At 53.1% G+C, this 15,719-nt stretch overlaps 1 protein-coding gene across 2 annotated transcripts in view; it reads left to right on the forward strand.

The window, feature by feature from the left end:
• The window catches only part of LAMA5 (laminin subunit alpha 5), an 88,363-nt gene that overhangs the window by 52,181 nt on the left and 20,463 nt on the right, over nt 1-15,719 (forward strand). The window contains exons 16-35 of one of the 2 annotated variants that reach the window (XM_071447108.1): nt 1,373-1,558; nt 1,673-1,725; nt 1,894-1,993; nt 2,441-2,493; nt 2,900-3,005; nt 3,906-4,005; nt 4,166-4,322; nt 5,935-6,073; nt 8,826-8,968; nt 9,062-9,168; nt 9,860-10,013; nt 10,500-10,660; nt 11,164-11,272; nt 11,821-11,918; nt 12,416-12,617; nt 13,001-13,127; nt 13,712-13,851; nt 14,613-14,728; nt 15,163-15,374; nt 15,479-15,683. In XM_071447108.1, the coding sequence (XP_071303209.1) occupies nt 1,373-1,558; nt 1,673-1,725; nt 1,894-1,993; nt 2,441-2,493; nt 2,900-3,005; nt 3,906-4,005; nt 4,166-4,322; nt 5,935-6,073; nt 8,826-8,968; nt 9,062-9,168; nt 9,860-10,013; nt 10,500-10,660; nt 11,164-11,272; nt 11,821-11,918; nt 12,416-12,617; nt 13,001-13,127; nt 13,712-13,851; nt 14,613-14,728; nt 15,163-15,374; nt 15,479-15,683 (2,668 nt within the window). The remainder of the gene's footprint in view (nt 1-1,372; nt 1,559-1,672; nt 1,726-1,893; nt 1,994-2,440; nt 2,494-2,899; nt 3,006-3,905; nt 4,006-4,165; nt 4,323-5,934; nt 6,074-8,825; nt 8,969-9,061; nt 9,169-9,859; nt 10,014-10,499; nt 10,661-11,163; nt 11,273-11,820; nt 11,919-12,415; nt 12,618-13,000; nt 13,128-13,711; nt 13,852-14,612; nt 14,729-15,162; nt 15,375-15,478; nt 15,684-15,719) is intronic. The other variant, XM_071447109.1, reaches the window with a different exon arrangement.

The raw sequence follows: 15,719 nt of genomic DNA on the forward strand, positions 1-15,719 counted from the left end.
TCTCTTCTGCCAACTAACCAGACAAGAGGAGATGGCCCCACGTTGCACCCTGGGAGGTTTAGGTTGGGTATTGAGAAAAGAAAAATTTCTTGACCAAAACAGTTGTCAAGTATTGGCACAGGCTGCTCAGGGCAATGGCAGAGTTGCCATCACTGGAGGATTTAAGAATCATGTAGATGTGGCACTTGGGGACATGGTTTGATATCAGGGTTTGGAACTGCTGGGGGAACAGTTGGGTGATGATCTTAGAGGTCTTTTCCAACCTTAATGATTCTGTGCTCCCATCCATTTCCCTGGGCACTGCATCACTCCTGGATTATTGCTGCTGGTGCCTGTGTCAGGTGCCTGCAGCCCCAAATCCTCTGAGCAGAGTGTCCCCACCTCCCTCCCTGTCAGCAGTCCTGACTAGAAGCCAGATGTACTCTCATGTCTCCCAGCAAGAATTTACTGCTCATTAAAAAGTAATCTGTGATACAATTTCCGTGAAGCAACAAAAGAGCATCATCACCCTCTTGCACAGTCCTAAATGTGGACTCCTGAGCCTTTCCAGCTGGCAGAACTCTGCTCCCAAATGCTGATGCCGGCAGTATGCCTTTGAAGAGGCTGGAGGCAGAGATGAAATGGTCTCACAGGAGTTCAGTAGTCACTTTTTTTTTGGTCTCATAAAGCCATAGTCAGATTGCAGAGCTGTAGAAGACCCACAGCAGCGGGTCTTTTTTCCACAGCAAGGAAAGAAGAGAACCACCTGATTTTTATATTTTTTTCAAATCTGTTGTTTTCTGAGCAGTCTTTAGCCAGTATGGGGGTGTCAGCCTAGAATGTCTCCCTTGGCAGGGGTTTGAGGTGTGCTGGCTGGGCAAGGAAGGCATGGGCAGCTCCTGGCAGCTTGCTGACCTTTCCTGTGATAGGGCAGTGGGATCTCTGTGCATTCATGGGCAGCAGGTCCTGCAGAAGCTGTGGAACCATTGCCCTGCCCTCACCCTGCTGCCCACACCCAACATCCACAGGACAGACCCTGATGGCCAAATGCTGCTCTGGAGTGTTTGGGACTTCGTAGGGTCTGATATGTCACTGGTAACTGACTTTTGGGGGATGAGATCACACCCCTTCTCCTCAACCAAAACTCTTCCCTGCCTCTGAAATACACATAAAGCTTCTGAAATACACATAAATGTATTTGAATGGCTGTGATAAACATTGAGACTTCCATTGTTTTTCTTAAAAGATAGGACGGTTTTTACCAAAAGCAAAGAATGAGGATTTTATTTATAATCCACGTCGGGCCGATTTCGGTGAAGGTCAGGCAGACAAAGGAGGCAGTTGCTGGGAAGGCCTGAATGCCCCTCCAGCAGCTCTCTCCCCTCTCTTGCAGCCTGCCAGTGCTCCCGGGAGGGGTCCCTGCACGGCTCCTGTGAGCAGGACACGGGGCAGTGCAGCTGCCGGCCCGGGGTGACGGGGCTGCGCTGTGACAGCTGCCAGCCCGGCGCCTACGGCTTCCCCCACTGCCAAGGTACCCCCTTTGCCTCGTCTCTGCCACACTCCAGCCTCTCGGGTGCTGGTAAATATGTTTAGCATCCCCCAAAAGCTTTGCAAGGGGAGAAGTAACCCCAGTTAGGGACAGCTAAGGGCTGGGCTAGCGCTGTAAATCTGTTCTTCTACCCCTCTTTTCTAGTGGGCTCCTGTAACCCAGCAGGGTTGGAGACTGCAGATCCTTCGCTGGCCCCAGTGAGTATGAAATGAACCTACCACAACCCTGTAGGTCATTCTGTATGATCTACTCTATCTCTTTTTGGACCAAGTCTTTCCTTAAGCTCAGCCAGAGCAGCAGACCCCATGTTCAACCACTGTGCTGCAAATTCTCACCTGCTCTTTTCTCCCCCTGCCTTTCCCCAGGGCTCCTGTGCATGTCGGGCATATGTGGAAGGCCCAGCTTGTGACAGATGCAAGCCTGGATACTGGAAACTGACTCCAGAGAACCCCTATGGCTGCCTGAGTAAGGAGATGGCATTTTCACAGCCCACAAAAGTCCCCTCCATGGTGCAGGAGCCAAACCCAAGCCAGTGAGCACCATCACTGGAGGATTGGAAGTGATGGCCTTCCTTCCATCTTCACCCAGAAGTGATGTGTCTAAGCTGGAATCTTCTGGGTAACCCTCATGTGGAAAGGCTGGAGCCTGGAGCTTTTTACTTGGGCTGAAACAAAGGGCTCATGTAATGAGTTATGCCATTCTCAGCCCAAACATCTTTGGTAGCTGTGTCCTTAACAGGAGCTGTACAAAATGAAATCTGAGCCCTTGTGCAGGGCTCCCTTCTACTAGACCAGTTCCTGGCTCCTCTTACCCCAGCCAGTGTCCTCTGGCGTGGTGGGTGCTGACCCCATCAGGTTTCTTCTCAGGGGCTGATTGACCTTCTGGCTTTCTTGTTCATCTTCCTCTCCTCAGGCTGCAAGTGTGACACCAAGGGCACCATCAGTGGAATCATAGAGTGCCGGCAGGTGGGTTTGTTCTCTGCTTCCAGGCTCCTCTGAGTGTGCTGTGCTGGGAGTGTTCAGCTCTGTCTGTCCCAGCAGCTGCTGGAGAGGCCCCAGCACTGAGCTCTCAGCTCTTGCACCACAATCTGGGCTTGCATGAGAATGTGGGATTAAGACCTGTCATTAATTAGGCACCTAAATATTTCTGTGTCTGTCCCAGGATGCCTGGATTTTTGTTTGCCTGCATTGTTGGGTAATTTAAGTTATCTGGCCCTTATCTGGCCCACCCACACGCAGGAAGCACTGTGAAGCATGAATCTCAGTCTGCTGCTTCTGCAGTGTCTCAGACCAGAACCCAAATAACTGAGGAACAGCTTAGCCATGACAAGCAACAGCAGGGAATGAGTTTCCATGCCTGCTTCTCTCCCAGGGCGATGGGCAGTGTTTCTGCAAAGCCAACGTGTGTGGGAAGCTCTGCTCGGCCTGCAAGGATGGCTACTTCAACATGGAGAATGCTAATTACTTTGGCTGCCAAGGTGAGCCCTTTCTGTGAGGTGTTTGGTGAGTGAGGGGGCCACAAGAACTGACCCCACTGCACAGCCTGACTGGTTGGTGACCTTGGAGAAAAGGGGCAAGAGATGTCCTATGTTCTGGGTCATCATTTTTGGGGTGATGCAGTTAAGTGCTTTAAGGGTACAATGGTGGTGCTGGGTTGATGGTTGGAATTCGATGATCTTAAAAGTCTCTTCCAACCTTGGTTCTGTGATTCTGTACCACAGCCCAGAACATGGACTGTGGCTCTGGAGACCTGAGGTCGTGCTTTTCCACTATTGGACACAGGTCTGTCAGGCTGGGGAGCAAACAGCCAGGTGAGGTGCCCCTTTGGGTACCAGAAACTGATGTGTTTGAGCCACTGGTCACATCCTTGCTGCAATGCCCCTTCCTCCTGCTGGGAGAGGGTGGGCGCAGGTACGTGGGGTTGGCCACTGTACCTTGTGTCCATGGGAAGAGGTAAAGGAGGAGATCCCACTCTCCATCGTGTCCATGAGAAGAGGTAGAGGAGATCCCATTCTCCCCCATGTCCATGGGAAGAGTAAAGGAGGAGATCCCACTCTCCCCTGTGTTTGTGGGAAGAGTAAAGGAGGAGATGGGCTGCTCTGAGCCATCCCACGCAGCACTGGCAGGGCTGGTGGCAGGGCTGCAGCTCCTGGCCGTGAGGGTTTGCAGACCTTGTTCCATCAGCCGCCTGGAAATAGCTCCGCGCTGAGGTGGAAGAAGAGTGTCCATCCAAGTGGGGCCGGGGCCAGATATGAAAACGGATACAACGGAATAAAAATAGTGGCCGCAGGCTCTGGGCCCACTGGGGATGTGCCTTTGATTAGCGAGCAGGAGCTCGTTAGCACGGCGGGAATGTAAACAGGCGCTTCCTCCCGCAGGCTGCCGGTGCGACGTCGGCGGGGCGCTGGGGCCGTCCTGCGAGGCGCGGAGCGGAGCCTGTCGCTGCCGGCACAGCACCCGGGGCCCCACCTGCACACAGTAAGCTGCACCTTGGCATGCTCTGCCTCCCACCGTGCCCTCTGCCACCACGGGGATGGGGACCTCATCGCCCGGGCCGCTGTCACATCAGCCTGGCACAGGTGTCCTCTGCCGCTGCCTCCGATAGCCCGCAGGTGATGGTGCTCTCTCTCTTCCCCAGACCAGCACGGGATCATTATTTCCCTGACCTTCACCACTTGAAATTCGAGCTGGAGGAAGGCACCACGCCATCGGGCCGGGCTGTGCGCTTTGGCTACAACCCCTTGGAGTTTGAGGGCTTCAGCTGGCGAGGCTATGCACAGATGTCCTCCATCCAGGTACGCTGCTGGCTGCAGCCCAGCCTGGCTCCCCAAGGGGAGGATGTGGCCAGTGGAGCACTGATGTGCTTTTGGCACACATCTTTGACCCCAAGTGCTCCTGAACCCCCCCAAGTCACAGGATGACCAACATAAACAGCACAGTGTATATATAGCCTGTTTGTGCAGATACTTCCTGTAGTGCTGGGGGTGGCATAGACTGATGAGGGGAAAGATCCTAAACTGGGAATCCCGTGACATCCTAATCTATTTAGACAAAGGTGGCAGCATGGTGATTACTTACAGGGATGTCTATAAACACTGTCTCTCTGTTTCCTTGTTCCTCTTTCAACTGACTCTGCTCTTTCCTATAACTCTGCATAACCTTTCCTCCCCTTTCCAGAAATAAGTATCTCCTCCTCAGCTGCCATGTTCAGCTTGGACCTCTTGTTACCTTTCAGCCTTTGCCCTTGCTGTTAGCTGGTTTGCTGTAACAATGGTTTATGCTAACCTGGAGTTGTGTAAGCCCTAGAAGTGAAGTTGTTTCTTCTGGTGACTCTTTTTCTCTCTCCTTGGTGGTTTCTTCTGCATGGCCTCTGCGAAGTGTGTGCACATTTGGGGATGGAGTACAGGGCAGTGATTCTCTGACAGTCTTGTTCCATGTAAGATGCTTCTTACTCTGGTGCATGTACTTTCAGTTTTCTTCACATTTTTGTGCTTAGGTGAAATGACAGAGGGGCTGTTTCCTACTGAATTTTAGGTAGGAACTAAGCAGTGAACGCCTGTGGGGCTCCCTTGAGAAAATCCCAGCCTTAAAGCTTAAGGATGGACTCATGCTCAGGCTCATAGCTGCAGTGTTGCATTGGTATTTGAGCTAGAAATGGACCTTGATAGAAGTGCTGACATGTGGCTTTTGGCTGGCAGGTCTCACCTGTAATTTGTTACCATCAAAACCCTCCCAGTTTGCTCTCCATGGGAAGATGGTGTGTAACTGGAGCTTTGGAGAGCACAGCCCTCAACAGAAGTCTCTGTGGGCAGGAGGTTATTTAAGCCTAGGATCTCTCTGAAATGGTTCAAACTTGAGCATCTCCTTAGCCAGGGTCTTGTCCAGGCAGGGGGAGAGCAGATGTGCCATCAGTTGTATGGTCCATTGGCCCTGCTGGTCCTTAGCATTGCACATTGCTGAGGATGAGGCACCAGCTCAATTCCCAGCCTGTTCTGTAGGCAGCTGGGCAGAGCCCCATAAATACAAGGGCAGAGTTTGGTACCTGGTGGCTGGTTGCAGCACACTAAACCCAAAAGCAACAACTCCCCATAACCTTTCTTGTGTAATTGTGTGTGCCCCAGCACAGATAAGCCACCCTGCTGTGCCACAGCGTCCTCCAGGTGTGATCACAGCCTTCCCACCCCCTTCCACAGTCAGGCTGCTCCCTGGGTGGCCGGCCCCAAGTGTCCCCAGAGCAGGGACAGTGTCAGAAGGTACCGCGAGCAGCAGGGTGCCTGTGCTTGTCTCCTCCTCGCGCTGTGGCATGTCGCTTTGGGAGCAGTGAGGGCTGTGCTTGGGCTGGCAGTGAGGGTGGTGGAGGTAACTGAAGGTGTGCTCTGCTTCTCTCCCCTTTCTCTCTCCCACCAGCCCAAGGTAGTGGTGACTGTCAATGTGACCTCCCCCGACCTCTTCCGCCTCGTCTTCCGCTACGTCAGCCGGGGGCCCGCCAGTGTGCAAGGGAGGGTCTCGGTCCTTGAGGAAGGAAAGTTTAATGTTTGTGCCAACTGTAAGTGCATTTTTCACTTCTAGACTAACTCAGAGCATCCCACGCTGCGACACTGCTCCTGTGCCCCTTCTCCTGCCCCCAGGTGTGTCCGTCCCCAGTGTGCCCCTGTCAGGCGTCCGGCCAGAGCCGCGCCTGGGCTGGAAGGGAGGGGGAAGAGAGGCAGGCAGGCAGGCAGGTAGGGCAGGCGGGTCAGGCCCTCCCCAGAGTGGGTGGGCGCTCAGGAGCTGCCCCCCCAGTGATGTGTGCCCCGTGTGCTCTTTTGCTTTTTGCAGAATAAGATCAGAGTCACTGTAGACGTGAAGGAGGCAGAGCTCTATCTGTTCCATGTCATCCTGAGGTATATTAATTCAGGAGGGGCCACTGTGTATGGCACAATTACAGCTTATCAGCCACGAAGGAGAGGTAAGGATCCCAGACTGCTCTGCTTCCCTGTGCCATCGCCACCTCCTCCCCATCCCAGGCAGCCTTCTGCATCATCCTTTCCAGAAGACGCTTCCATGTGGCTTTACCCATTAGTCCTGCTCTCCCAGCTGAAAGGCTGATTTGAGTTTGCAGCCCCCTTTATTTACCAAAGCAGCAGCAAGGTGGGCCCAGCCCTGGGGCTGCACACTGAGGACTGACACCAGCCAGGCTGGTGGGAGATAAAGCTGTTGTACAATTCCAGACAACCTTTCCAGCACAGGACGAGATCACCCCAGTGCCCCAGGCAAAACTGAGATGACTTTCCACAAAAGCACAAAGAATGGTTCCAGTCTTTGGCAGCTGGCTGGGGTTTTATTCACCAGATGCCCTGATGTGGCAGTCCTGCCTTTCCCATGTGCTTCTCCCACACCAGGCTGCTGGCTTCACATGTGGTGTGGGGCTTGGAAGTGCCATGGAATTACACATATTACACAGGCATTGCACTCTGGTGCAGTGTCCTCTCATCAAAGCATGAGCTGCTGGAGAAGAGCCCCCAAAAGATGTCTGAACAAGCCTAGGAATCTGGACAGCAATTTTTCTGGGAAATAATCTGAGCAAGACAACGTGAGAACACACCTGAGGCCATGGTGGGTGGTTGGCTGGCTGATTTTACCTCTTTGGATGCCACAGCCACACTGTCCTGGTGAAACTCTTCCTCCAGACCACACATCCACAGCACAAGGCTGTCAGCACTCACTACCTAATTTATCAGCGTGTGAAGTTCTCTCCTCTGTCTTGAGCTGACATAGGTTCTGCCTTTGATGTGATATGCAATGTTTGAAATGCCAAAATATTATTTTTCTGCCTTCTTTTTTTTCTTTTTGAGAGGAAAAATGGCGTATTTTTTATGTCCAGTCACATTACACAGCAGAAGAAAAGAAGAGCAGGAGCCATGGTGATGTTTTGGGATCTCACCAAAGGTCAGGAAATATTTAACCTGTCCTATCCAAGCAGCAGAGCTCATTTGCCTTAAAAAGTGCTTCACTTCTTGTGCAGAAGCAACGTGATTTTTTTAGTGCTGAAGGCAAGCAGCCAAACTGGTGCCCCAACAGCAGGACAGCAGCATCCTTGGGAGGCTTCAGGGGTGCTGAGCTACCTCATGTCTGGATGGAAAGGGCTTTATGTGCCAAAGAGCAAGCAGCCTGGAAAGAAGCTGGAAGACGTGGCTTGCAAAAGGGAAAGCCTTTTCCAAGTATGGGATTTTCAGCCTTTTCCAAGTATGGGATTTTCAGCCTGGTTTCTTCCACTCTGCCTCCAGAAGCCATCTCAGTTGGAGCTGTGTGTTGCCTCAAAGGGATCTGAAACTTCAACCTGTCAGTAAATCTAGCCCAGTGCCAATTCAGGGGAATCTCTTCACTCCTTGAATCCTCACCTCTGCTTCCCATCTGGAAAAGTGAGGTCCCAGCCTCAGCTGATGCCAGGCATGTCACAGAGCTGCCACGCATGGGAAGGGGTTTTTAACCATCCCAGCAGCAGCACAAGCCCTTGCTTTAGCCTCTGGCCCTGTGTGTTGTGCCTCGATGTCCATGTAGCACACCAGGACAGTCAGTGTGCCACATTCTCCACTTCCTTCATCTCACCTGCTCACCGTACGGCCATTCCTGGTGAATCCCTCTCACCTGTGCCCTTCAAAACCTGCTGGGCAGGCACACAGTCTGCTTCTAGGGGCTGCATTGTGATTGCATCCATTATTGAAGAGGGTGTGGGACTGTCAGATGAGCCAAGGAGCTGCTCAGCAGCAGCAGGATCAGCCTTGCAACCATTCTGTTGTGTCAGTTTAAAATAACGTCTGAATCTCGAGTGCAGAGTGTGTGGTTGGCAGGAAGAAAGGCAGGAGCACACCTTGGGGGCCTGAAAGTTTGCCAGAAGACAGGCATCTTGCCTGTGGAGCTTGGGTCAGAATTTCCCTGAGGAAAAAATGTATCTGGGCAATTCTTTTTGTCTGTCTCATGATTAACTCTTCACAGATGAGTTCTTTTCTAGCTGGCAAAACGCTCCTTGGCTTGCAACACTCTGTGCTTTGCAGTCTGGGGATGCAGAGCACACTGAGAGCTCTGGATTTGCATTGAGGATTGCAGTGATTTATGTTTATTTCTCCCATTAGGCTGTTGAGCAGATTGAGAGTGGATGTCTCTGTTCCAGGACAGTGTGGGATTGTGGTGCACCGACAGAGTGGGAACCTGTCACTGCCTTCTGCACCACAGAGCTGCTTCCCTGAGCATTCCCTCCCATGTCCAGCCCCAGTTTTCCATTCCAGTCCCTTCACAGCCTCTCATGCCTCCCATTCCAGGTACAGAGCAGACCAAGCAGATTGTCTTTGCTCCCAGCACGGAGCCAGCCTTTGTCACTGTGCCCCAGAACAGCTTCGGGGAGCCCTTCGTGCTCAACCCCAGCACCTGGTCCCTGGTTATTGAAGCACAGGGGGTGCTGCTGGTAAGGCCCTGTGCTCCACCCACCGTGGGGGCTTCAGCAGCTCCCTGGGGACAAGTGTGCCAAGCATAACACCTCTCCCCTCTCTCCTCCCAGGACTACCTGGTTTTGCTGCCCAGCTCATACTACGAAGCACCAATCCTGCAGCTGAAGGTCACAGAGCCTTGTGTCTACCAGCCAGCCCCTGAACAAGCCACCCAGAAGTAAGGATCTGCACATCTCTGTGCTGTGTGGGGCTTGCTCAGCTCCTCTTGGCCTGGGCTTAAGGAATATACACAGTGCATACTCAGTGATGCAGTAAAATTGCTCATGGAGCACTTGGCTGTGGCAAATAAAGCTTGTGGAACCTGCAGCAGCCCAGAAAGCCAGGCCATAGATCTCCTCATCCAGGACACAGCCAGACTGTGTTTTCTCATGGGCCCTGCAGGGCCAGCTCACCCAGTGACACCACAGCCCACCTGGGCTGGGCTCCCAGTGCCAGGTTGTGTGTGTCCTTGAAAATGGCTGCCATGAGTGGGTTTTGCTGGACTATTCAGAATGAGCAGTCTGGTAGTGTTTGGACCATCTCAGTGTATCTGCTTGCCCAGAACCTCTCTGTCCATGTTGTAAGAGGGCTGGCTGGGCTCTGGACACTGGTTGTCCCATCCACCATAGTAGTGGTCCCCAGGATAAAGCCCACTGCAAGGGGAGAAGTTTTTTGTTGTTTCTGCTCTCCCTGGTCCTGTAACACCCACTCCCTTGCTTCCCACTGCCCAGAGCTGCTCCTTGGCTCTCCTGATAGACCAGAGCCTTTTGCAAACTTGGCTGGGCCCAGGCTGGCTGTTTGGGTGTTCTCAACTTTCATAACCATGCCGTAACTTTTGTACTTCACCATTTATTTCTGTGTGTTTCCAGCTGCCTCCTGTACAAGTACCTGTCTGTGGAGGGCTTCCCTGCCATGCCAGGGGTGGATGCAGTGTGCAGGCTGGACAACAGGCTCCCCAGGCTGTGTCCCACAGAGCAGCTGACCCCCTCCCACCCCGCCATGGCCACCTGCAGTGGCACTGATGTGAGTGCCACTTCTGTTTTGTCCCCTCCTGGCCACCCTGCCCCCCCTGTCTGGGGATTTGCTTTTTTAAGTATCCATGCCATGTCCCTCATATCTTCCCCTCAAAGTTGTGTCTTCCTCCATGATTTTTCCCCCTGCTTTTGCAGCATCTGTCAGGTTAGTTTTGGCATGTTTTGGTCCTTTGCACTGCACCTCATTTCCTCCCAGACCATTTTCTCGTAGTCACTAAATCTCCCAATTTTCTGATTTTTTCGGTTTTTTTTTTCAATTGCATTTCATTTGATCATATATTTACCTAAACCACAAAGGCTTTGCACCCATCACCCCTGCAGCTGTGTGCTTGTTCAGGGCCCCCCATACCCAGAGTCTCACCTGTAAAGGTTTGCGAGGATCGGATGAGATTTGCTGCCTTGTCCCCTGAGCTGCAGGGGAGGCTGCCTTGTAGCACCCTGCCCACACTCCCTCAGTCCTCCCTCTGTGCTGCAGGTGGAAGTGCAGCTGTCCCTGCCCGTGGCCCAGCCTGGGAAGCACGTGCTGCTGGTGGAATACGCCAACACCAACGCCCTGCAGAGCGTGGCCGTCGCCGTCAGCTCGCCGCGCTCGGCCACGCAGCAGGGCACCTTCACCTTCTACCCCTGTGCCTACAGGTAAGGGCAACTCGGGGCACAAGGGCTCCAGTTCTCTGCCTTGGCAAGGGCAGCCTCCCCTCCACTTGAAGTTTTTGGGGTTTACAAACAAAGCAAGCTCCAGTGTTGTCCACCTAAGCTCTGCGTGTCCAGACTCGTTCTAGCTGGACACGGATTTTAGTCCCCCATCTCAGGGAATTATGTACCTGCCTCTGCCAGGAGATAATCTTGGGCTTCTGTTTACAGCTGAATTGTTGGTAGGGACCTTGACTTAGGGAATGGCCTCCAGGCAGGTTTATTGGAGACAGGTCAAACCCTGTCTGGCTTCAGATTGCGACCTTTGCAGTAGGAAACAAATGTTTGGGGTGTCCTTGGAAAACTTTGCTCTTGTGAGCAGCCAGAAAAAACATCAAAAGATTTCCAGGGACTTTGTGTAAATCCCCTCAGGACACAGAGCTGGCAGGACAAGAAATGGGTCATGACCCTGTGCAAGGCTGATTTCAAAATGTGTGTTTCTCTTGCAGTTTCCTTTGTCGAGGGATTGCTGTGGATTCCCAGAGTCGAATGGCAACTTTTGAACTCACCTCAGAGGCCACTGTTCGTTTCACCTCTGATCTGGCTGATTTCTTCCTGGTGAGGCTCCCTCTGAGGGCAGCTCTGTCAACAGGGGGGAAAGGCTGGACTGGGACCCAGCCTGCAGGAGGGTTTTCTAGTGCTGTTGGGACTGGATACTGGATCTTAGTCTGGGTTTTCTAGTTCTGTTTGGACTGGATACTGGATCTTAGTCTGGGTTTTCTAGTCCTATTTGGACTGTATACTTGGTGTTAGTCTGTGTCACAACCAGTCCAAGTGGAGAGTGTGGTCAGTGGGGTGTTTTGAAGTAAATCATGGGGCTGGGAGTGGGGAGGAGGTGGGGAGAAGCAGCTGCTCGTGCAGAGGGAGCTCTGTAGCAGTGGGGCAGTTCTTTTATCTTGAAGATATTCCTTGTTTAGCCAAGGATAGAAGAATCCCATCCATCTGTGGAGCTTCTAAATGCCATAATGTTTGTGCCAAGGGCTAAGGGGCAGTAAGCAGAGGTGTGACTGCCATGCACTGGCTGGAGTGCCTGCTGGCTAGTGGCCAGGCTGTGGCTGCAGGGGCACAGGCTGTCACATAACCAGGTGTCTCTCTCCCTTGTGCAGCACAAAGTGTACCTGATCCCTGCTGCACAGTTCACCATGGAGCTCATCGAGCCCAAGGTGCACTGCATCAGTGTCCATGGCACCTTCTCATCCAACAGGTGAGAGTCTCAGGTCCCCCTTGGCTTTAGCATCAATGGGATTATTTCCAAAAACATTTGCTTGTCCTGGTTCCTTCAGGCTCAGAGACTTTTTTAAGTCCTTGGTGAAGAAATCTCCAGCTGAGGTGAAGCTCCTTGCTTGTGTCCTGTGAGCACAGAGTGGGATCAGACTGATGGTGCTGTGCCTGAGCCCCACTCTGCCTCCTGGGGCAGACACTTGAGTGTCCCAAACAGGCATTCCTGTGCTTGCTCACATACAGCAACACCCTTGCTGTATCCAGATTTTTGACAGTGTTTCAGATAAATATTTGCAGAGGAATTGGCCTGTGCCAGGCCCCTGTTCTTCCTGCAGAGCCCCTGTCCCAGAGCCCCAGGGGTGCTGGCAGTGAGCTCTCCTCAGCAGGCACACCTTGTAACCCACCAGCAGTCACAGGCATGCTTCCCTCCTCTCTTTCTCTCTGGACATACTCACATCCTGCTTACTCCTTGTTTTCCAGCAGCTCCTGTGTCCCCTCAAGGTTCCTGAAGCTTTCTCAGTCAATCATTTTGGAGGGCGCCCAGGCTCTGCCCATTCCCCCAGAGGTGCCCCTGGCCCAGGCTGTCCATGTGGCTCCATCTGGGGTGCCAGTGGAGCCTGCTCCTCGTCCTCCCACAGCCATGGACCCCGCTGCAGAGCTCATCCTCCTGCAGTCCCCACAGGTAGGGGCACAGCCAAGGGTTGGGCTGGTTTGCTGGTGCTGTGACACTGGACCACTCGGGCAGGGAGAAATTTTCCTTACCTGTTGATTAATGCTTTATCAATTAGCATTTTCAGAATTTAATCTGAGCTTTAAACTTCTCCCTGAACCTGTAATTCCTGTGGACTCACCTGTCTTGACTTTATCCAACCTTGTTTGGTTCCTGGGATCCCAGGAAAAGCTTTTCAGGTGGCAGCATTAGAGGGGAGAGCGTGTGGAGGCACGGGGGGCTGGATTCACTGAATTCCCAACACCTGGCAGCTGTGCAGTAATTCAGGGACATGCCAGCTGTGGGTGCAGGTGTCAGGTGTGGGTTTTTGTCTGTGTTCTCCCGTGCTGGGGCAGGCTGCAGTGGTGTTCAGCAGCAGGATCCAGAGCCTGGGACGTTACGCCTTCATCCTGCACCTGTACCAGCCCAGCCACCCCAGCTTCCCCGTGGAGGTGCTCATCAATGGAGGGCGCATCTGGCAAGGTGAGAGCAGCAGGGACCTGGGCAGCTGCTGGCTGGCAGGAGCCCTGGGAGCTTTCCATGCCAGGGCATGACTGTGGTCTCTTTAGGGATTGCAAAAATGAAGGAAGGCTGACTTACCCCTTCCAAAGTGGGAGGATGGGATGGGTGTCACAGACCATCTTTTATGAAAAATCCTTTCTTTAGGATTTTTTCTCCTGAGAAGCTGAGAGGCCTCAGGAACAAAATGGAAACAATGGTTATCTGCTGCTGTGGAATGCAACAGGTGCATCTGGGATTGGTCTCATGTGGTTGTTTCTAATTAATGGCCAATCACAGCCCAGCTGGCTCAGACTCTCTGTCCAAGCCACAAGCTTTTGTTATTCATTCTTTCTTTTTCTATTCTTAGCCAGCCTTCTGATGAAACCTTTTCTTCTATTCTTTTAGTATAGTTTTAATGTAATATATATCACAAGATAATAAATCAAGCCTTCAGAAACATGGAGTCAGATCCTCATCTCTTCCCTCATCCTAAGGCCCCTGTGAGCACGGTCACAGGATGGGGACTCAAGGGACAGGTGGGACAAACACATTTGTTGTCTTTTCAGGTCAGACCAATGCAAGTTTCTGCCCCCACGGCTATGGGTGTCGGAGCCTGGTGGTTTCTGAGGACCAAACCATCCTGGATGTCACTGACAATGATCTGACGGTGGTGGTTCGAGTGCCAGAGGGCAAGCAGCTGTGGCTGGTGAGCCTCTCTCCTGGAAGCTCCCACAGCATGCTGGGCAAAGGGCTTTTCACTGGATTTTTGTCCCTGTGTGAGCTCAGGAATGTTCCCCACCATCACTCATCTCTGAACTACCCAAGAACTTGCCAAGTCTCCAACCTTAGTGGAGGAGATTCTGCCCTTGGGGGCAGAATTTACCGGGGCAACTTCTGTATATGACATTGTCCTTCCTTGTCTGGTTTTGATATCAAAACCAGGCAGAAATTGAAGCTGTTATTTTGCATACATAGTTTGTGATGATCCAGAATAAGCCTTATTCCTGCTCTAGCAATATTTTAAACCTGTGTAATACTGTTTGTTCAGGCAGGCCTCATCATGAGAGTAGGTAGCCCTTGTTGTTCTCAGGCAGCAGGACTAGAAGGTTGACCAAAATGGGGATAAATGGCTGAAAGACAATTGGAACCCAGGTGCCTTCATGTGTAGAAATTTCAGATGATAAAGACTGCCTCCCTGCTGAGCACAGCCAGTGCTGTGCTCTGGGGGTATTCTGCCTGGTTTCAGTCCAGTGGATTTGTGCTGTTCCTCATGTGGAGCTTTAGGTTAAATGTACCCTGAGGGACAGACCTCAGTGGAGAGGTGGCTCCTGGTCTATGCAGTACTTGGTGTGTTATGTTCTGTCCCAGCAAGGCATGGAAGCCTAAAGGTGCATTTGCACTTTGGAGTCATTTTGGATGGTGCTTGTCTGTCTGAGCTGGCTCACCCAGCTCACCCTTGCTTTGCAGGATTACATCCTTGTGGTGCCTGAGGACAGCTACACCCCCCAGTACCTGCAGGAGGAACCCCTGGACAAGTCCTATGATTTCATCAGCAGCTGTGGCATCAACAGCTTCTACATCAAGTGAGATGCTTGCCATTGGGTGCCCACAGGTTGCACACTCCTCAGGGAGCAGCAGCCCTTCCCTTCTGTATGGCAGGCCAGGGGCAGGTTGAGATTTTCCTTCTGTTGCCCAGACATGGATATTCAGGAGCTCACAGTGTCACAGGACTCTCCCTCCCACTAAGCCCCCCTGGCTGCAGGAGATGCTGGATTTGGGGTGGTGTGGAGGCTGTGGGTCCCACTAAGTCCCGTGGCTGCAGGAGATGCTGGATTTGGGGTGGTGGAGAAGCTGTGGGTCCCACTAAGTTCCTGTGGCTGCAGGAGATGCTGGATTTGGGGTGGTGTGGAGGCTGTGGGTCCCACTAAGTCCCCGTGGCTGCAGGAGATGCTGGATTTGGGGTGGTGGGGAGGCTGTGGGGACATGCAGCACTGACCCCTCCTGCCTCCCCCTGCAGCCCCAGCACGTCCTCGAGGTTCTGCCGTGACTCTGCCATCTCCCTGTCCCTCTTCTACAACGACGGGGCGCAGCCGTGCGGCTGCCACGAGGCGGGGGCACGGGGCAGCCAGTGCCAGCCCCTCGGGGGACAGTGTCCCTGCAGGCCCAACGTCATCGGCCGCCAGTGCTCCCGCTGTGCCACCGGCTACTGGGGCTTCCCCAACTGCAGGCGTGAGTTCCCCCCTCTGCCTCCCCTGCTCTGTGTCCATTCCTCACACTGGCCTTGGCTCTGGGGTCTGGCTCACCCAAACCCAGCCTTTTTCTGCCCCTTGCAGCCTGTGACTGTGGGACGCGTCTGTGTGATGAGGTGACGGGGCAGTGCATCTGCCCTCCCCACACCCTGAAGCCTGAGTGTGTTGTCTGTGAGCCCCAGACCTTCGGCTGCCACCCCCTGATCGGCTGTGAGGACTGCAACTGCTCCCGGCCCGGCGTGCAGGAGCTGACAGAGCCTGGCTGCGACGTGCACAGTGGGCAGTGCAGGTGGGGCAGCCTTGTTCTGGCACTGGGGACATCTGG

Source organism: Agelaius tricolor, unplaced genomic scaffold (assembly GCF_023055355.1).
Source record: "Agelaius tricolor isolate 1412-34295 unplaced genomic scaffold, bAgeTri1.0.p SCAF_23, whole genome shotgun sequence".
Classification (NCBI taxonomy): Eukaryota; Metazoa; Chordata; class Aves; order Passeriformes; family Icteridae; genus Agelaius; species Agelaius tricolor.